This window comes from Heptranchias perlo, chromosome 15 (genome assembly GCF_035084215.1).
Source record: "Heptranchias perlo isolate sHepPer1 chromosome 15, sHepPer1.hap1, whole genome shotgun sequence".
Lineage (NCBI taxonomy): Eukaryota > Metazoa > Chordata > Chondrichthyes > Hexanchiformes > Hexanchidae > Heptranchias > Heptranchias perlo.
This window is the reverse complement of record NC_090339.1, coordinates 8,683,923-8,706,451: the sequence shown is the minus strand read 5'-3', so window position 1 is coordinate 8,706,451 and position 22,529 is coordinate 8,683,923. Positions and strand designations below refer to the sequence as shown.

Here is a 22,529-nt window from a genome sequence, read left to right as displayed (position 1 = left end):
AGTCTGCACCCAGAGGCTTTAAAGCCTGAAACAAGAATGGGCTGATGGAGAGATGCTGATGGGTATGCAGGTATCTCTATTCCATTTAGCATTGTGGGACAGTTCAGTGGAAAGTGTTGCCCCTTAAAATGGAAACAATTGTGTTTTGATTTGGAGAGACTGAACATAACTTGCAGCCCTCAAAGAAAAATGGACCTGAGAGCCAAAGGGTGGTGCTCTATTATTGATTGATTGATGGATGTGAGGTGTAGTTAGGTCCTGATTGGCAATGGGACCCCAAAAAGATCAGTCTCTGCTTTAAAATCTTCAACAAAAATAATCTCTGAGGAGCAACTGCAGCCTTTCAAGCAGCAGAGACCACAAAGTAACAAGTCATCATTTAATCATTCAGACTTTCCATCATTTTATATGCATGCATAGCCAATATTGTTCTCCTGGCTAATATGTCCCAGCATTGCTCATAATTAGTTTGGGGTCTATAAGTAGAGTTTTGATGTGCTAAGGTTGAGCTGTGCTTATTGTGGCCTGTCCCTTTAAGGCTACTTCTCACATGCTTGCTGTGGGAACATGGTTTAAATAGGCATCTCCTAATGCTAATTGCTGATGGTAGTTTCTGTAGATTGGCAACCACTTCTGAATCCCAAGCTCTTGACTTTAGTGGAAGGCCAGCTTAATATTAATAGAAACATAGAAAATAGGAGTAAGAATAGGCCATTCGGCCCTTCGGGCCTGCTCCGCCATTCAAAATGATCATGGCTGATCATCTAACTCAGTATCCTGTTCCCGCTTTTTCTCCGTATCTCTTGATCCCTTTAGCATTAAGAAATACATCTATCTCCTTGAATACATCAAATGACTTGGCCTCCACTGCCTTCTGTGGTAGAGAATTCCACAGGTTCACCACCCTCTGAGTGAAGAAATTTCTCCTCATCTTGGTTCTAAATGGCATACCCCATATCCTGAGACTGTAACCCCTGGTTCTGGACTCCCCAGCCATCGGGAACATCCTCCCTGCATCTAGTCTGTCGAGTCCTGTTAGAATTTTATATGTTTCGATGAGATCACCTCTCGTTCTTCTAAACTCTAGTGCATATAGGCCTAGTTGACCCAATCTCTCCTCATACGTCAGTCCTGCCATCCCAGGAATCAGTCTGGTAAACCTTCGTTACACTACTTCCATGGCAAGGACATCCTTCCTCAGATAAGGAGACCAAAACTGCACACAATACTCCAGATGTGGTCTCACCAAGGCCCTGTATAACTGCAGTAAGACATCCCTGCTCCTGTACTCTAATTCTCTTGCAATTAAGGCCAACATAGCATTCGCCTTCCTAACTGCTTGCTGCACCTGAATGCTCGCTTTCAGCCACTGGTGTACAAGGACACCCTGGTCTCGTTGCACCTCTCCTTTTCCTAATCTATCATCATTCAGATAATAATCTGCCTTTCTGTTTTTACAACCAAAGTGGATAACCTCACATTTATCCACGTTATACTGCATCTGCCATGTTCTTGCCCACTCACCCAACTTGTCTAAATCACATTGGAGCTTCTTTGCATCCTCCTCACAGCTCACATTCCACCCCAGCTTTGTGTCATCTGCAAACTTGGAAATGTTACATTCCGTTCCCTCATCCAAATCATTGATATATATTGTGAATAGCTGGGCCCCAAGCACTGATCCCTGCAGTACCCCACTAGTCACTGCCTGCCACCCGGAAAAAGACCCGTTTATTCCTACTCTCTGTTTCCTGTCTGTCAACCAATTCTCAATCCATGCCAGTATATTCCCCCCAATCCCACGTGCTTTAATTTTGCACACTAACCTCTTGTGTGGGACCTTATCAAAAGCCTTCCGAAAATCCAAATACACCACATCCACTGGTTCTCCCCTATCTATTCTACTAGTTACAACCTCAAAAAACTCCAGTAGATTTGTTAAGCATGATTTCCCTTTCATAAACTCATGCTGACTTTGTCCAATTCTGTTAATGCCCTCCAAGTGTTCTGATATCACATCTTTTATAACAGACTCTAGCATTTTCCCCACTACTGATGTTAGGCTAACTGGTCTGTAATTCCCTGTTGTTTCTCTCCTCCTTTTTTAAATAGTGGGGTTATATTTGCCACTCTCCAATCTGTAGGAACTGTTCCAGAGTCTATAGAATTTTGGAAGACGATCACCAATGCATCCACTATTTCCAGAGCCACTTCCTTTAGTACTCTGGGATGTAGATTATCAGGCCCTGGGGATTTGTTAGCTTTTAGCCCCATTAATTTCCCTGGCACTATTTTTTTTACTGATACTGATTTCCTTCAGTTCCTCCCTCTCACTGGACCCTTGGTTCCCTAACATTTCTGGGAGGTTATTTGTGTCCTCCTTTGTGAAGACACAACCAAAGTATGTGTTTAATTGTTCTGCCATTTCTTTGTTCCCCATTATAATTTCCCCCATTTCTGACTGTAAGGGACCTACATTTGTCTTCACTAATCTTTTTCTCTTGACATATTTATAGAAGCTTTTACAGTCAGTTATGTTCCCTGCTAGTTTACTCTCATACTCTATTTTTCCCCTCTTAATCAATCTCTTTGTCCTCCTTTGCTGAATTCTGAACTGCTCCCAATCCTCAGGCTTGCCGCTTTTTCTGGCAATTTTATATGTCTCCTCTTTGGATCTAATACTATCCCTAATTTCTTTTGTAAGCCACGGTTGAGCCACCTTTCCTGTTTTATTTTTGCGCCAGACAGGAATGAATAATTGTTGTAATTCTTGCACACGTTCTTTAAATATTAGCCATTGCCTATCCACCATCATCCCTTTTAGTAAAGTTCCCCAATCATAGCCAACTCGCAACTCATACTTTCGTAATTTCCTTTATTTAGATTCAGGACCCTAGTTTTGGATTCAACTACTTCACTCTCCATCTTAATGAGGAATTCTATCATGTTATGGTCGCTCTTCCCTAAGGGACCCCGCACAAGATTGTTAATTAATCATTTCTCATTGCACAATACCCAGTCTAGGATCACCTGTTTTCTAGTTGGTTCCTCAACGTATTGGTCTAGAAAACCATCACGTACACACTCCAGAAATTCCTCCCCCACAGTATTATTGCTAATTTGGTTTGACCAATCTATGTGTAGATTAGCATGAGGACGGCCTCAACCGGGATCTTGGGTTCATGTCACGCTACACGTTACCCCACCAGCGAACAAATGTTATCTGTTTTTAATATAACGGGTCAGTTGCTGTCTTTTCTATGTTTCTACCTCTCTATCTCTTTTTTTTTTGTTTGTTGTTTTTTTTGGTGATTTGTATATTCTGAGACCTTGCAGGTAACACCTGTCTGTCTGCACACTGATTGCCTTGGCAACGGGCAGTTGAAAAAACTGTCTGTAATCACCAAGCATTGTTCTGTGAATTATAAATGCAATTTCATTTCGAGGATTTCATTTCCACATCGTTCACCTGAGGAAGGAGGAAGCCTCCGAAAGCTTGTGAATTTAAAATAAAATTGCTGGACTATAACTTGGTGTTGTAAAATTGTTTACAATTGTCAACCCCAGTCCATCACCGGCATCTCCACATCATAGATTAAAGTCACCCATGATTATAGTTGTACCCTTCTTGCATGCGTCTCAAATTTCCTGTTTAATGGCCTCCCCTACATCTCCACTACTGTTTGGGGGCCCATAGATAACCCCCACCAACGTTTTCTGCCCCTTGGTGTTTCTTAGCTCCATACAGATTCCACATCGTGATTTTCCGAGCCAATATCCTTCCTCACTGATTTCCTCCTTTACTAACAACGCTACCCCACCTCCTTTCCCTTTTTGCCTGTTCTTCCTAAATATTGAATACCCCTGGATGTTCAGTTCCCATCCTTGGTCACCCTGCAGCAATGTCTCCGTAATCGCAACTATATCATAACCGTTCATATCTATCTGCGCTGTTAATTCATTTACCTTATTGCGAATGCTCCGCGCATTAAGACACAATGCCTTTAGACTTGTCTTTTTAAGATTGCTAGTCATCTTGGTTTTATTTTGCACTACGGCCCTATTTGTTTTTCGCCCTTGTTTTCTCTGCCTTCCACCATTGCTTCTTCCCTTTCTGTATTTTGTTTCTATCCTTGTTTCCTCCTCCTCTGTCTCCCTGCTCAGGTTCCTATCCCCCTGCCATTCTAGTTTAGATTCTAGGATAGAAAAAAACAGCAGGAAATGAATGAGTTTCATTTAAAAAATATATTGTAGTGTGACAGATCTGAAGTTGACAAAGACATATGATTCCTTGACAAATTTAATACTCGGATCAATTTCCGTAAACTGCAGATAAAAACAGACAGTTTACAAATCTTTGTAACACATCATTTATTTATTCAATGATATAATCACAACACAAACAAACATTTGACAAAACCATATTTATATAGAAGTAATTAAGACTATTAAGATATGTTACTGTCTCCAGATCTGATTTGGGAGGGAGTTGACTAGGTTTAGTATTTCACTTACTCAAAATTGGGGAATTAGCGATTGCAACATTTGGACCAGGAACTGTAGAAGAGAAATAAATAGGAGGTGGTTCTGTACATCTGATTGCTCCACATTCTAATATAGAGCAGACGACTACCAACTCCTGAATTTTAGTCCAAATGTTACGTCAATCTATTTTGGGCCATTAGATTGAAGCCACGGAATTACTGTCAAGACAACTTTGCCTTAACAGAACACGTTGCACTAAATTGCCACATAATCCTAAATAGTTACCATTGTTGGCATCTCAATCATCCCTCATTGCTTTATTGTAAGTGAGATGTCACTCAATTTACACAAACACAAAACAAATGGTTGAATGGAACCATCCCCCCCTCTTGTGCCACATTAAAAAAATAACAGCAACCGACTAACTGCGTTTCTGCAGTTGTAATCTGCTTTACTCCCCAGATGGATTAATAAAACGATTTCATTGGCACTTGCCACAGGTGCAACAAATTGTACTACCAGAAATCACTGAAGTATTCTGCTCGTCAATGGGATGGAGGTTGGTAGAAGTTGGTGTCAAAATGGTCAGAAAAAGTGACCTGGGTTTACTTTTCCTTTGAGTGGCCCATTCCTCCCCCACCCCAAACTACACAGCAGCAACAGATAAGCTGTGTTAAATCACTTTACATGATCAAAACCTGGCAGATGGCCTGATCATATTCTGCCATTTATGTGACAGCCTTCCCATAGTGAAGCTGGATGGAAAAGGACGACGTGACCTTCAATCATCACTTTAATCTCTCCGTGCCTCTTCAGTTTGGCCCAACAATACTCTGACACGTATACAATTGGCCCATTGATGTTAAACAGGTAAGGAGTCATAATATCGAATTACCTTTTGTAATTCATATCAAAAACTTATCTAAAATAGTTCCACATAGGACTCTGTTCACAATACAAATCTGTATTAAGGTCTGTACATTATAAAACAAAAAGGCACTTTAGTTCATACATCAGCTGAGTGTTAGTATACATCACCGGTAACAAACGTACTCATGCTTCTTGAATCAAGTGTCTGCTTCACTTCCAATGGCAACAGAACCTTTGAGTTCTGTCAGTCTAATACAGTATGGTGTCTCTTGGAAAGTGCAGTCATTAAATTACGGTGCAATATTTGAAGAGATTTCGGTTGTTTTCCTGCAAAGGGAGATGCTCAGATATCCTCTTGCAGGAAGAATGCCTGTACCAAAAATTGTTCATTCCTTCAAATCGGGAAAAACAAACCATGCCGCATCCTTCTGGCCTTTGCTGTCCTCTGGGGCAGCTTTTATTCCTCAGATGCCAGTTTGATCAAGCTCTCTTTGCTGAATTTAAAGAGATGCCACCCTTCCTGTTTTGACAGATCCAGAGCACCTCGTCTTGTGTAGTATTCTATAGAGGCCGTGTTCCACCCCACAACAAGGAAATGCATACTGCAACACCTGTTTTGGATTGCTATCTAAACACAGAGCAACAGAAATCCAATTTACATCACAGTGACGAAAAGGAGGGCTTTAAAAACCTAAAGCGAAAATACAATTAATAGTTATTCAGAAATCCTTGAATACTCATTTACCTGACTAATCCTCTTCAGCATTTCAGATCCTATACCAAAACCTGCAAGCAAAGTCATTCAAAACATGTTTCAGTTCTGCATAGAAATTACATTTAGAAAGAAGCTGATCCCTCGTGTCAAAGGACTGAATGATAAGGAGAGGTTAGAAAAAATCTGGACTCTCAAGCCTTCAGAGGAGACAATTGAGGACCTTTATAAAGGCATTTAAGATACCAATGGAATAGAAACAGAGAAACATAGAAAATATGAGCAGGAGTAGGCCATTCAGCCCTTCGAGCCTGCTCTGCCATTCAATATGATCATGACTGATCTTCTATCTCAATACCATATTCCCGTTCTCTCCCCATACCCCTTGATGCCTTGTGTCTAGAAATCTATCTAGCTCCTTCTTAAATATATTCCTTGACTTGGCCTCCACTGCCTTCTGTGGTAGAGAATTCCACAGGTTCACCACCCTCTGAGTGAAGAAATTTCTCCTCATCTCAGTCCTAAATGTCCTACCCCGTAGCCTGAGACTGTGACCCCTCGTTCTGGACCCCCCCAGCCAGGGGAAACATCCTCCCTGCATCCAGTCTGTCTAGTCCTGTCAGAATTTTATACGTTTCAATGAGATCCCCTCTCATTCTTCTAATCTCTAGTGAATACAGACAAGTCGACCCAATCTTTTCAAAAAACTCCAGTAGGTTTGTCAAACACGATTTCCCTTTCATAAATCCATGTTGACTTTGTCTAATCCCATTGATATTTTCTAAGTGTCCTGTTATCACATCCTTTATAATAGACTCTAGCATTTTCCCTACTACTGATGTTAGGCTAACCAGTCTGTAGTTCCCTGTTTTCTCTCTCCCTCCTTTTTTAAATAGTGGGGCTACATTTGCCACCCTCCAATCTGCAGGAACTGTTCCATAATCAAATGGAAAAGGTGAATGCTGAGAACACTTTTAAGATAAACCAGAACTGTAGTGGGAGGAGGGGGAGGGAAGATAGGTACAAACTAGTAAGCAGACTGTTCAAAAGCTGGACTGGTTTTCTGCGTATGGTAGCAGAGGCACGGGATATTACAGAGACAGATTGATGCTTTGATGGAGGAGCTGTAGGTTTCTATGAAAGGATGAGCTAGATCATCTGTACTTATCCTCACAATATTTATCTTAAAGAAGACCTTTAAATAATGTCATCTATATGTACACCAGAAGCATTATGGACGGTTAAAATGTGCTGTGGGGAATTGAGGTGGCACAGTTGATCTTGGCAGGGAGAAGATTGTTGAGGGAAAAAAAACCTGAAAATTGGAAAGAAGTTTTGCATTGTATTAGGTCACCTCCAGCAACTGCGTTCGTGGAAGTACAACAAAATCTGCCATGCAACACACTACACACCTGCTAGGTTTCATCATTGGGATCCACGGAAATGCTAGAAGAGATGTAATCCTGACACACGTCTCCGGGGATGTCTGGGGGCTTCTGTTTACTACGAGATGATTCTGCAAACTGACAAGCATATTGAAAGGGATTTGTGTACGTCAATCCCAAACGATGCTTGGTAGAAGAGAATCAGCTGCAATGGCTTCCCTTCCCACTCCTGCACCGTTACCTCTGGAGTCCCCCAATGATCTATCCTTAGCCCCCTCCTATTTCTCATCTACATGCTGCCCCTCGGCGACATCATACAAAAACACAATGTCAGGTTCCACACGTATGTTGACAACACCCAGCTCTACCTCACCACCACCTCTCTCGACCTGTCTCCAGCCCTGCCTCAGCTTATCTGCTGCTGAAACCCTCATCCATGCCTTTGTTCCTCTAGACTTGACTATTCCAATGCTCTCCTGGCCGGCCTCCCATCTTCCACCCTCCGTAAACTTGAGCTCATCCAAAACTCTGCTGCCCGTATCCTAACTCGCACCAAGTCCCGTTCACCCGTCACCCCTGTGCTCGATGACCTACATTGGGTCCCGGTCTGGCAATGCCTCGATTTTAAAATTCTCATCTTTGCTTTCAAATCCCTCCAAGGCCTCACCCCTCCCTGTGTCTGTAACCTGCTCCAGCCTTACAACTCTCCGAGAACTCTGTGCTCCTCCAATTCTGGCCTCTTGCACAGGCCCGATTTTAAACACTCCACCATTCAGCTGCCTAGGCCCTAAGTTCTGGAATTCCCTCCCTAAACTTCTCCGCCTCTCTACCTCTCTCCTCCTTTAAGTCGCTCCTTAAAACCTACCTCTTTGACCAACCAGTCCTAATGTCTCCTTATGTGGCTTGATGTCAAACTTTGTTTGATAACACTCCTGTGAAGCACCTTGGGACATTTTACTATGTTAAAGCCGCTATATAAATGCAAGTTGTTGTTGGAGTTGCCTCCAAGGATCTCTCCCTACCAGGTGGTCACTCAAGGATCCTCGTTTACACTGTGCACAGCTCTGACAACAGGTGGAGCTACCTTTGGAGGCCAACTCCGTCATTGGAGACCAGCTCGATCATTGGAGATCAGCTCGGTCATTGGAGATCAACTCGGTCAAAGACGGTTATTGAGCACCTCAAACTGGAGCAGAAAATGTCTCTGGGTGGTTGGGCTAGTTTCTTGGTTATTATGCACAGAGGGCTGGCAGTTGAGACACTGGTCGAGTCCTTATTTGTGGCGATTGACCTTTCTATTTTCCGTGTGGATTACGCAGACTTAATTTTGGAAAATTAACAAGTCTTCTAAAAAAGATGCAATTCTACATTTCATCAGCACAGTTTACCTCTGTACGGTTCCATTACATAGAAGTCTTCAAGATAAATCATCTTTCCAATCCATGGATCATATGTGAAGTAATACATGGCAAAGCCCACAACAGTGTACCCTGAGAGTAAAGGAACATACAGTCAAGGGAAAGAGTGATGAAAACATTTTTATCGGGGAGGGAAACAATGCTTGAGGAAAGGGAACATTGACAAGATCAATGAGCATTCAGCCAATATAAATTTGTTGTTAAATTGGTGATAGACACACACACACACACACACACACACACATATCAAAACATACAAATTTCGAATGATTCGAAGTTACAAATCTGCCTTTTAAATATTAGGAATCTTACAACACCAGGTCCAACAATTTTATTTTAAAATCACAAGCTTTCGGAGATTATCTCCTTCGTCAGGTGAGTGGAAAAGGGTGGGGGAATGGGACTAGATGGATTGCTCTTGCAGAGAGCCGGCACGGGCTCGACGGGCCGAATGGCCTCCTTCTATACTGTAACCATTCTATGATTCTATGAAACCGAGGTCCCGTCTGCTCTCTCAGGTGGATGTAAAAGATCTCATGGCATTATTTGAAGAAGAGCCGGGGAGTTTTCCCTGGTGTTCTGTCCAATATTTATCCATCAACGAACACTACTAAAATAGATTATCTGGTCATTGCTGTTTGCGGGACCTTGCTGTGCCCAAATCAGCTGCAGTGTCTCACCTGACGAAGGAGATAATCTCCGAAAGCTTGTGATTTTAAAATAAAATTGTTGGACTATAACCTGGTGTTGTAAGATTCCTTACATTTGTCCACCCCAGTCCATCACCGGCATCTCCACATTTTAAATATTAAACTGTTTTCCAGATTTTAACTATTTCTACTATGAGGAAAGTACTTACATTTATAAAGCACCTCTCACATACTCAGATGCCCCAAAGCACTTTACAACCAATGGAGTATTTTTTTTAAGTGCAGTCACTACTGTACTTTAGGGAGACACTGCAGCTGATTTGGGCACAGCAAGGTCCCGCAATCAGCAATGACCAGATAATCTATTTTAGTAGTGTTCGTTGATGGATAAATATTGTCCAGGACACCAGGGAAAACTCCCCGGCTCTTCTTCAAATAATGCCATGAGATCTTTTACATCCATCTGAGAGAGCAGACGGGACCTCGGTTTTATAGAATCATAGAATGGTTACAGCATAGAAGGAGGCCATTCGGCCCGTCGAGCCCATGCCGGCTCTCTGCAAGAGCAATCCATCTAGTCCCATTCCCCCGCCCTTTTCCCGTAGCCCTGCAAATTTTTTCCTTCAAGTGCTTATCCAATTCCCTTTTGAAAGTCATGATTGAATTCGCCTCCACCACCCTTTCAGGCCGCACATTCCAGATCATAACCACGTGCTGCGTAAAAATGCTTTTCCTCATGTCACCTTTGGATGTTTAATGTCTCATCCAAAAAACAGCACCTCCGACAGTGCAGCACTGCATCAGTACTGCACTGAGATGTCAGCCTAGATGATGTGCTCAAGTCTCTGGAGTGGGACTTGACCCCATGACTTTCTGACTCAAAGGTGAGAGTGCTACCACTGAGCCACAGCTGACATATAAAGGCAGTAGACACAACTGCCAGAAACTATAATGAAGATCAAAGGTCCATTGTATGACCTAATTAGAATTGTAATTACTGAATTTATAGACCGTGCCCACTATGCTGGGGAAGAGAGCATTGACTATTCTCGACTATTCATAGACTGGCATTCTTAACACTTGACACAATCTACAACATTTCAGTCAAAGTTTTACAGACAACATCTGCCAGATGTATGCTTCCCAATGGGTGAAATCTAAGATGGTCATGGTGGTGACATTTCAAATTCAATAAAAGTTGGGGCAATTGTAGAAACCGGAGATATTTCTACCATCAAAGCCTGTTTAAAAATATGGATGTGGATAAAAATCGGAGGAGGTCTCGCAGCAATCCAAGTTCCTTGAGCACAGCAACAAGTTTTCCTGACTTTTACCTTTTATTCTCTCCCCTCCTCCCAAACCATCTTCATTTTATTCAGCCATGTAAAGGGGGTCATGTAAAGGGGGTCAATTAAAGGGGGTCGTGTAAAGTGGGTCAATTAAAGGGGGTCATGTAAAGTGGGTCAATTAAAGGGGGCCATGTAAAGGGGGTCAATTAAAGGGGGCCATGTAAAGGGGGTCATGTGAAGGGGGTCATGTACCTTTGAGTTCTGCGGGAGTGACTTCACCCGAAAACCCATCTTTTCTCTTTTCAGATGGTGACACACCGACTGTGTACTTCCAGTATTTTTCTATCCAATTAATTTAAATATCATAGTATTATAGTAGGTTACAGCACAGAAGGAAGCCATTCGGCCCATCGTGCCTGTGCCGGCTCTTTGGAAGAGCTACCAATTAGTCCCACCGCCCTGCTCTATCCCCACAGCCCTGTAAACTTTTCCCTTGAAGTATTTATCCAATTCCCTTTTGAAAATTACTATTGAATCTGCTTCTACCACCCTTTCAGGGAGTGCATTCCAGATCATAACAACTCGCTGGGTTAAAAAAAAATGTTTCTTCAAGTTGCCTCTGGTTCTTTTGCCGATCACCTTAAATCCGTGTCCTCTGGTTACCAACTCTTCTGCTACTGGAAACAGTTTCTCTTTATTTACTCTATCAAAACCCTTCATGATTTTGAACACCTCTATCAAATCTCCTCTTAACCTACTCTGTTCTAAGGAGAACAATCCCAACTTCTCCAGTCTCTCCACATAACTGAAGTCCCTCATCCCTGGTACCATTCCAGTAAATCTCTTCTGCACCCTCTCTAAGGCCTTGACATCCTTCCTAAAGCATGGTGCCCAGAATTGAACACAATACTCCAGCTGAGGCCTAACCAGTGGTTTATAAAGGTTTAGCATAACTTCCTAGCTTTTGCACTCTATGCCTCTGATAATAAAGCCCAGGGTCCCATGTGCTTTTTAACAGCCTTCTCAACTTGTCCTACCACCTTCAAGGATTTGTGTACGTACACCCCCAGGTCTCTCTGATCCTGCACCCCCTTTAAAATTGTACCATTTATTTTATATTGCCTCTCCTCATTCTTCCTACCAAAATGTATCACTTCATACTTTTCTGCATTGAATTTAATTTGCCATGTGTCTGCCCATTTCATCAGTCTGTCTATGTCCTCCTGAAGTCTGTTACTATCCTCCACATTGTTTACTACATTCCCGAGTTTCGTGTCACCTGCAAACTTTGAAATTATACCCTCTATACTCAAGTCCAGGTCATTAACATGTATGAAAAAGAGCAGTGGTCCTAATACTGACCCCTGGGGAACACCACTGTATACTTCCCTCCAGTCTGAAAGACAACCATTCACCACTACTCTCTGTTTTCTGTTCCATAGCCAATTTTGTATCCACGCTGCCATTGTCCCTTTAATGTGCTGGCTTAGGATTTCCTAGCAGTGTTATTTTAATGCTGGCAGTAAGACATTTATTTTAAATGAGTTCATGCCGGAATATAAAATGGTGTTGATCAGAAAATCTAGGCAATAGTGGTTTCATCTTGGAGATCACTTCATCTCCCTGAAAAAGTGGCCTGCGCTTCCATATAAGTTAATGATTAAAAGTAATCTGTGTTCCAATGGTATGAATGGCAAGGAAAGTTTGTTCGATGAACCCCCAGCTGCTTCTTGCTAATACTTCCTCTTAATTTGTATTTCACATACTACTGGATCGGCAATCCAAGATGACCATGAAGCTGTCGGATTGTCGTAAAAACCCAACAGGTTCACTAATGCCCTTTAGGGAAGGAAACTTGCCGTCCTTACCCAGTCTGGCCTAGTTGTGACCAACGTGGCTGACTCTTAACTGCCCTCTGAAATGGCCTAGCAAGTCACTCAGTTCTATCAAACTGTGACAAAGAATAACATCTAAAGCAGTTCAAGAGGAAGGCTCACCACCACCTTCTCAGGCCAACTAGGGATGGACAATAAATGCCGGCCTTGCCAGCGAAGCCCACATCCCAAGAATGAATTTTGAAAAATTATAGTAAAGTGCTCCTGAACTTATTTAGGAAAAGAAAGAGCTTGCATTTATGTAGTGACTTTCAAATCCTCAGGACATCCCAAAATGTTTCACAGCCAATGAAATACTTCTGAAGTGTTGTCCCTGTTGTAGACAAACATAATAGCCAATTTGTGCACAGCAAGATCCCAAAACAGCAATAAGATAATTGACCAGTTAATCTATTTTGGTGATGTTGGTTGAGGGACAGGGCAATGGGAGGACTCCCCTGTTCCTCTTCAAATAATGCCGTGGGAACTTTTATGTCCACCTGAGCAGGCAGATGGGGTCTCGGTTTAATGTTTTATCCACCTCCGACAGTGCAACGTTCCCTCCACACTCTACTGAAGTGTCAGCCTAGAATTTGTGCTCCCAAGTCCTGGAGTGGGGCTCGAATCCTCAACCTTCTGACTCAGAGGTGACAGTACCACCAGTGGGCAGAGGCTGACACATACCATGGATGTGGTGTGGTGCAGCACTGCACATTCAATCTCGAGTCTATACTGAGTCAGCAAATTTTAGCCAGGGTGGTGTCGCTGATGTGTAATTGACCTCAGCTTTCCCTGGGCTACGAAAGCAAAACAAAAGTGTTGCTCGGGGTTCCCACTCCTGATGAATATTTGGCTCCCTGTCCCACACTTATCAAGGAATATGGGGATCGGGCAGGAAAGTGGAGTTAAGGTTGAAGATCAGCCATGATCTGATTGAACAGCGGAGCAGGCTCGAGGGGCCGTATGGCCTATTCCAGCTCCTATTTTTTATGTTCTTAGAACTGCATGATTGCCAGGTGAGGATAGGCTGAGGCCCTGCTCTCAAGGCTCACAATCAGACTGTCTTCCAACACGCACAAGGTGAGTGTCGTCCAGCACTCCTGGAACTGTACCCAAGCACAAGCTACTGTCTTCAGAATAGGGGCAAGGGAAAGAAGGAAAGGAAGAGAAATGAACTGAGATACTCCAAAGTGAATCGGTACGCTAGACAAAATAATTCTACCATTTGGTGCTTGGTCCTCTTTTGGTACTTCTGCAATGAGACAATGATAGCAGGGGTGTTCACCAAAACCGTCTTCCAGCAAGTCTGCAACGAAGAATATCAGGGTGAAGAATCCTGAGGGAAAGAAATCCATTATATCACCAACAAACAACATGTTTTACTTCAGATCTGCAATTAACGTCATTAGGAGCAAGACTTGGGGGGAAGCAGGGGGGATACAGCTACAGTCAAAGAGATTGGAGGAGGGGCAGGTACAGTCGGAGAGACGGGGGGAGGGGCAGGTACCATCATAGAGGGGGAAGACATGTTACTGATCAGCAAATTTGCCAGATGGAGAAAGGGGGAGGAAGATGCAATGGAGGAGAAGGAGGAATATTAATAACCCCCACCCCACAAACCATTGGATTTAACTAAAGCACTATTTATAATTTGTCACTCTTAAGCTGGATTTTCTTTGCACATTTTTATCTGCTGACAAGCAAAGGCAGCAGATGGTGTGGGGAGGGGAGAGAAGCTTCAGGTAGCAGCAAGACATCAGCCAGGAATGCATCAGCTTGTCTCTTGTGGAATATGGGGTTAGGTAGCAGGTTTAAGGCCTGTTTGGGGCAGTAACAGGTCAAAATCAACGCTTTTAAGAGACCTGCTTGAGTTGGGTCTGGAATATGCAGGTTCCGATACAGAACGAGAGTCAGATACTGGCCCCATTTGTTAATATGCATCAACATGCTACTTAAATGTATTACGGCCATTAACACAAACAGAACATATTTCTCATGTACTTTTACAAGTTTCCTAACAAAAAGATCACTGATGATCCAAAGCAATAAAACTGATGAGTGTGGAGACTGAAATAATTTAAACTAATGTCTACTGGGAGCCAAATATTGAAGCAGTGTTCTCCGTAACAAAATGATTTGAAGCCTGAATAATGGTTCATGCTTAGCAGTCAGAGTGCACACGTATACACACACATACACACAAACGTATATACACACATGCGTGCACACGTATATGCACACACATGTATACGCATATACACATGCGTACACATACATACACACACGTGTACACACACCACTCCAATTTCAGAGTACCACCTGTGAGTGCCTGCATAATGGCACTCTGAATTTCGGAGTAAGTTGAAGCACCCACTGTTCCTGGCCCCATCAATGGAGCCTGGATTTTCCGCTCCGAGTTGCCTATTGTAATGATGTGAAACACGTGCCCAGAGTTGCTCGGCAGCGATCACTATACTGGAAGTCATGGAAACAACACAATAATATTAAAGTGAGTCTATTTCAGCCATTCCCCTTCCTAAGGAAACTGGGGCAGCAGAGACAGTGGCCTTACATGTCCATTCAGCATCCATTACCTTGTAAAGTAGTGAACAGGGAAGAAGATAATAGTGGACTTCAGGAGGACATAGAAATACTGGTGAAATGGGCAGACACATGGCCGATTAAATTTAATGCAGGGACGTGTGAAGTGATGCATTTTGGAAGGGAGAATTAGGAGGTGCTTTGTAAACTAAATGGTACAATTTTAAATAGGGTGCAGGAACAGAGAGACCTGGGGGTGTACGTACACAAATCTTCGAAGGTGGCAGGACAAGTTGAGAAGGCAGTTAAAAAAGCATATGGGATCCTTGGCTTTATTAATGGAGGCCCAGAGTACAAAAGCAAGGAAGTTATGCTAAAACTTTATAAAACACTGATTAGGCCTCAGCTGGAGAATTGTGTTCAATTCTGGGCACCACACTTTAGGAAAGATGTCAAGGCATCGGAAAGGATGCAAAGGAAATTTACTAGAATGGTACCAGGGATGAGGGTCTCCAGTTTGTGGAGATTTGATAGAGGTGTTCAAAATCATGAAGGATTTTGATAGAGTAAATCAGGAGAAAGTGTTACCAGTGGCAGAAAGTAAGACAGATTTAAGGCAACTGCAAAAAGAACAAGAGGCAAGATGAGGAGACATTTTTTACGCAGTGAGTTGTTATGATCTGGAATGCACGCCAAGGGTGGAGGAAACAGATTCAATAATAACATTCAAAAGGGAATTGGATATATACTTGAAAAGGAACAATTTGCAGGGCAATGGGAAAAGAGCAGGGGAGTGAGACTAATTGGATAGCTCTTTCAAAGAACTGACACAGGTACGATGGGCCGAAAGGCCTCCTTCTGTGCTGTACGATTCTATTATTCTATGAATGTGCTCTGAACCATCTCATTGTTTGTGATGAGCTCTATAGAAATGTAATTGTTGTATTTATACAGAATTTTCCCTCGGGGGATTAAATGAGAGGGTAGCATCCATGATAGGGTGGATAGTATATGGTCTATGAGAGGACTGGCCTTTTCCTTCAATACTTTCTAATGTACAAGGTTAATGACGTACCTTTCTCTGTCAACTTGACTGCATTTGCCATGTTTTCATATGAAGCAAGTTCCTTTATTTAAAAAAAAAGTTTAATCTATTACTGCTTTTTCAGCAACTTTTATAACAAAAATTACAAACTAGTACAATTACTCGCAGTTAATCAACAATTATTCATTCGGTATTTGTTATGAATCTCTCCTTTCGATAATTCCCTCCACCCCTCTCTTCTCCATTTGTTAATTCTCTCTAACCCTCGTCTCTCCATTCATTAATTCCCTCCACCCCTCATCTCTCCATTCATTAGGCACAAGTCAGGAGTGTGATGGAATACTCTCCACTTGCCTGGATGAGTGCAGCTCCAACAACACTCAAGAAGCTCAACACCATCCAGGACAAAGCAGCCCGCTTGATTGGCACCCCATCCACCACCCTAAACATTCACTCCCTTCACAAACGGCGCACTATGGCTGCAGTGTGTACCATCCACAGGATGCACTGCAGCAACTCGCCAAGGCTTCTTCGACAGCACCTCCCAAACCCGCGACCTCTACCACCTAGAAGGTCAAGGGCAGCAGGCACATGGGAACAACACCACCTGCACGTTCTCCTCCAAGTCACACACCATCCCGACTTGGAAATATATCGCCGTTCCTTCATCGTCGCTGGGTCAAAATCCTGGAACTCCCTTCCTAACAACACTGTGGGAGAACCGTCACCACACGGACTGCAGCGGTTCAAGAAGGCAGCTCGCCACCACCTTCTCAAGGGCAATTAGGGATGGGCAATAAATGCTGGCATTGCCTGCGACGCCCACATCCCATGAACAAATAAAAAAAAATCCCTCGACCCCTCGTCTCTCCATTCATTAATTCCCTCCACCCCTTGTCTCTCCATTTGTTATTTCCCTCCAACCGTCACCTCTCCATTCATTAATTCCCTCCACCCCTCACCTCTCCATTTATTAATTCCCTCAATCCCTCACCACTCCATTTGTTAATTCCCTCCACCCCTCACCTCTCCATTTGTTAATTCCCTCCACCCCTCACCTCTCCATTTGGTAATTCCCTCCACCCCTCACCACTCCATTCATTAATTCCCTCTACCCCTCACCTCTCGACTCATTAATTCCCTCCACCCCATACCTCTTGATTCATTAATTCCCTCCACCCCTCACCTCTCCATTCATTAATTCCCTCCACCCCTCACCTCTCCATTCATTAATTCCCTCCACCCCTCACCACTCCATTCATTAATTCCCTCCTCCCCTCACTTCTCCATTCATTAATTCCCTCCACCCCTCACCTCTCCATTCATTAATTCCCTCCACTCCTCACCTCTCGATTCATTAATTCCCTCCACCCCTCACCTCTCCATTCATTAATTCCCTCCACCCCTCACCTCTTGATTCATTAATTCCCTCCTCCCCTCACCTCTCCATTCATTAATTCCCTCTACCCCCACCTCTCCATTCATTAATTCCCTCCACCCCTCACCTCTCCATTCATTAATTCCCTCCACTCCTCACCTCTCGATTCATTAATTCCCTCCACCCCTCACCTCTTCATTCATTAATTCCCTCCACCCCTCACCTCTCGATTCATTAATTCCCTCCACCCCTCACCTCTCCATTCATTAATTCCCTCCACCCCTCACCTCTCGATTCATTAATTCCCTCCTCCCCTCACCTCTCCATTCATTAATTCCCTCCACCCCTCACTTCTCCATTTGTTAATTCCGACCACCCCTCACCTCTCCAGGATATGCACCATTCCCTGGTGTTCATGCAGATAAGGGACCTGCTCTATTGACCTCTGATAGTACTCATTCTGCTACGCGGACAAAAGCATACCCCAGGGTGGGCTGCCCACTGATTGTTCAATTCTTCCCTCTCACCACAGGAACGCATGAAGAAAAGAGCAGTTTACAAAGGTAGGTGCACAAGGCCTTGTTGCAAAGACAGAAGTGCCGTTGGGTAAATGAGGTGGCTCCGTGCAGCAATCCCTGACAGAAGGGCTGGCGCTCACACACTTGGAGCAACAACGTGAGCTGCTGCTGGTGATGAGGACAATTCTTTTTCATGGCAAGATCGAGCTGAGCTCTATAACCTGCCTGTACAAACCAGCAATGAGATGGGGTTTCTTTTCAGTCAAACTATATTACAGAGGACCAGATACATGGGAAGTGTGCAACATTTTTGCATTAGACAGACAATAACATGATTCCTTAGTCAAGCTCCCCTTGAAGGTCCAGTAAAGAAGGGCACTGTTTGGAGTAGGACTAACAGATCAGAAGGTTACAGGTTTGGTTCCAGATTTTAGTGAGCGTTGTAAAATTACAGGTGGGAAAACAAAATACCAAAACTGCACCGTTTTATGTCCCAGCCTGATGGTGAATCTTGGTTCCAAACTGGTTCATGCTCTGCAGCCTGACTGGGCATGTGTTCTAGTGCTGTCTGGTACTGTTCAACAGGTGTTACTGTGTGTGTCTGAACAGCAAGTCTGTTTCAAATATTTTGTCTGAAATGTCATCCTTTCTCCTCAACTGAGGAGTCCCCTCCACTGTAGTTGACAGGGTCCTCGACCGTGTCTCTCCCATTTCCTGTACTTCCACCCTCATCCCTTCCCCTCCTTCCCAGAACCACGGCAGGGTCCCCCTTGTCTTCACCTTCCACCCCACCAGAACCACGGCAGGATCCCCCTTGTCTTCACCTTCCACCCCACCAGAACCACGGCAGGGTCCCCCTTGTCTTCACCTTCCACCCCACCAGAACCACGGCAGGGTCCCCCTTGTCTTCACCTTCCACCCCACCAGAACCACGGCAGGGTCCCCCTTGTCTTCACCTTCCACCCCACCAGAACCACGGCAGGGTCCCCCTTGTCTTCACCTTCCACCCCATCAGCCATCACATTCAACGGATCATCCTCCGCCATTTTCGCCACCTCCAGCGCGATGCCACCACCAAACACATCTTCCCCTCCCCTCCCCTCCCAGCACAGTGAAGGGACTGTTCCCTCCACGACTCCCTGGTCCACTCTTCCATCACCCCCCAACATCAGCTCTCCTCCCCACGGCACCTTCCCAAGCAAGCACAGGAGAGGCAACACCTGCCCCTTCACCTCCTCCCTTCCCACCGTCCAGGGCTTCAAACACTCCTTCCAGGTGAAACATCGTTTACTTGTACTTCTTTCAATTTACTATACTGTATTCGCTGCTCACAATGAGGTCTCCTCTACGTTGGAGAGTCCAAAGGCAGATTGGGCGATCACTTTGCTGAACACTTCCGCTCAGTCTGCGAGCGTCACCCGTCCGGTCGTTGCCATTTTAATTCTCCGTCCCACTCCCACTCTGACCTCTCCGTCCTCAGCCCCTTACACTGTTCCAATGAAGCTCAATGTAAGCTCGAGGAACAGAACCTCATCTTTCTACTAGGCACTTTACAGCCTTCTGGCCTTAACATTGAGTTTAACAACTTTAGAACTTAGCCATGTTCCCATTTTCTCTCAGACAGCAGGTACTGGGTACTGGAGAATGGCTGCACCAGAATCACTAGGAATGGAGGGGAAGAAGTGTGGGCTCGTACTTGGGGTGAGGTTCCTTTATCGGTACATGACCGGCAGGGTGGTCTGCACCCCTGGGGTCTATCTGCCTTCCTTCCACCACATTTCCGGGCCCTGGGAGCCTTCTCCTCTTTGCCAGATTCTCCATGCTTCCCTCCTCCTCCTCCTCTATTCTGCTGTAACCGTTTACACCTCTTCTGGATCCATCTTTTGTTTCTACACTTGTCTCATTGCCACCCACTTTAACCTTGTATCATCATCACTTTTGTCACTGAATCACTCCTGCTTTCCATCCTCTTGGTTTTGTTCTTTCCTGTCCTCCTTTCTCTGGTTCTGTAGTTGCTTAAAAGTTGTAAATCTCTAACGTCTTCCAGTTCTGATGAAAGGTCATTGGCCTGAAACGTTAACTCTATTTCTCTCTCCGCTGCCTAACCTGCTGAGCGTTTCCAGCATTTTCTGCTTTTATTTCAGGTTTCCAGCATCCACAGTATTTTGATTCTGCTTCAACTACTGTTAACTTCAAGATCAACATTCCTGTATGACCCAGAACCAGCAACAAGCTGCACTCTATAAAGTAAATGCAGAACCACTCTCTGTACAATAGCTTTTTGAATCAAACTACACAATTGCACTCCAAACAGTTTAGGACAACTGCTGTTTGAAGACAGTGCTTTCGCTGAGCTGAAATTTGGAGAAAGTTCACTCAAACTGAAGGTTTAAAATTCACGGTATGTTTGTTACCTTAATCAGTCGCAGGATATCGGCACAGTCGGCGGGTGTGGCAATACGGATCATGAACTTGGCCATCCTGGAACCTTTTTATTTCCTTTCTCTGTCCAAAGATTCTGTAATTCGAGAAAGCAGCAAAAGGGTTCTTCATTCGCAATTTTTGCCTGCAGAGAAGTCTTTGGGTTTGGGATGTTTGAAGATGATGAGATGGTTGGGAGGTGATGGGATGTTTGGGAGGTGATGGGATGGTTGAAGAGGATAGGATGGTTGGGAGGTGATGGGATATTTGGGAGGTTATGGGATATTTGGGAGGTGATGGGATGGTTGAAGAGGATGGGATGGTTGGGAGGTGATGGGATGTTTGGATGGTTATAGGATGGTTGAGAGGTTATGGGATATTTGGGAGGTGATGGGATGGTTGAAGAGGATAGGATGGTTGGGAGGTGATGGGATGGTTGAAGAGGATGGGATGGTTGAGAGGTGATGGGATGGTTGGGAAGTGATGGGGTGGTTGGGTGATGGGATGGTTGAGAGGTGATGGGATGGTTGAAGAGGATGGGATGGTTGGGAGGTGATGGGGTGGTTGAAGAGGATGGGATGGTTGGGAGGTGATGGGATGGTTGAAGAGGATGGGATGGTTGAGAGGTGATGGGACGGTTGAAGAGGATGGGATGGTTGGGAGGTGATGGGATGGTTGAAGAGGATGGGATGCCGCCGAGGATTCCCTCTGCCCTATTAAACAAGTAAAAGGCAGAGGAGACTAGCTGGAACCTGAGCACTCGGCACTCTCACTGAAGACCCTGGAGCGATGCCACCGCAGATCGGGAGAAGGATCAGCCCGGGGGTCGGACAGTCGCGGACAGCCCTCTCTCCCAAGGCTGCCGGGTTACTCGGAGTGATTCGCCGCCCGGGCGAGAGAACCAGTCAGCCTGAATTTCGCAGCAAACGGGGCCGAATGTGATCGGATGGAAGGGATTCCCGGTCGGAGTTGCTCACCTCAGAGAGCCGACTGAAAACCCGCGGATCCAATGAGCCAGCCCCGGCCAGGCTGCTGCAAGAAGGAGACTGGAGACTGATCTCAACAACAGGGTCCACTTAATGCCCCCGCAGGCAGTGAGAGAGAAGGGCAGGAGACCAAGTCTTAGTGTCCTGGGAAGTGTTTGAAACTTTCTACGTGTTCAACTACATTAACTAGAAATGACTACATCTGTTTTTTAAAAATTCCTAATGTGATTTACGTTTTTGGGGCGGGGTTCTTGGTTTAGGGTCACTGACTAATGGGCTTCGGAGGGGGGGAAACAGGAACAGGAGGAGGCCATTCAGCCCCTCGAGCCTGTTCTGCCATTCACTCAGATCATGGCTGATCTTTACCTCCACCCCATTTACATGCCTTTGATCCATATCCCTTGATACCCTCTGGAGGGGGGAAAGGGAGAGATCAGTAAATTCACGAATCTAGATCGGGTTCTTTTCTGTCTAAATTTCTAAATATTTCCAGATTTGCCGCACACTCTAATCGTTTGCAGGACTCAAAATATACATAGTAGGAAGTGAAATCTTGTTATTTATTCCTCTGTCAGTCAGACAGCTAGTTAGTGAGGAATGAGCTATTTAACGATAGTGCCGAGCTAGTCATCTCTGCTGTTAATGGGATTGGTGGAACAGCTTGCCACAAAATGCCCATCACCATTCCCCAGTGGTGTCACTGACCCTCTTAGAGTACAGGCCCCCGTGGAAAGAACCGTCCCCACATACGATCTCAGCTGAAAGGAAGGCACAACACGGGCAGTCGAGATTACTTCTGGTGGAACTATAGCATGTTATTTTCACCTTCAACTGCAATCCCTAAGGTGCATTATACATGAGGCAGCACTGTTATGACATGTCACTAGTTAATAACCTGGCAAGGCAGCCTTTATAAAGTTGGTGTATTATTAGTCTGTAGGACTGTCAAAATACACC

At 44.4% G+C, this 22,529-nt stretch overlaps 1 protein-coding gene across 3 annotated transcripts; it reads right to left on the bottom strand.

The window, feature by feature from the left end:
- Window positions 1–4,370: 4,370 nt before the first annotated feature.
- LOC137332681 (diamine acetyltransferase 1-like) lies at window positions 4,371–21,666 on the bottom strand. Of its 3 annotated transcripts, none has more exons than XM_067996627.1 (7): window positions 21,564–21,666; window positions 20,580–20,683; window positions 16,300–16,351; window positions 13,906–14,019; window positions 8,841–8,942; window positions 6,101–6,141; window positions 4,371–5,983 (listed from the first exon to the last, which is right to left on the bottom strand). In XM_067996627.1, exons 2-7 carry the CDS (start codon window positions 20,643–20,645, stop codon window positions 5,813–5,815), a joined length of 546 nt encoding a protein of 181 aa, XP_067852728.1. In that variant the 5' UTR covers window positions 20,646–20,683; window positions 21,564–21,666; the 3' UTR covers window positions 4,371–5,812. The 3 variants fall into 3 exon arrangements, with proteins under 3 accessions (XP_067852728.1, XP_067852729.1, XP_067852730.1); XM_067996628.1 differs by having other exon boundaries at window positions 13,906–13,989; XM_067996629.1 differs by lacking the exon at window positions 6,101–6,141.
- Between the last annotated feature and the right edge of the window lie 863 nt (window positions 21,667–22,529).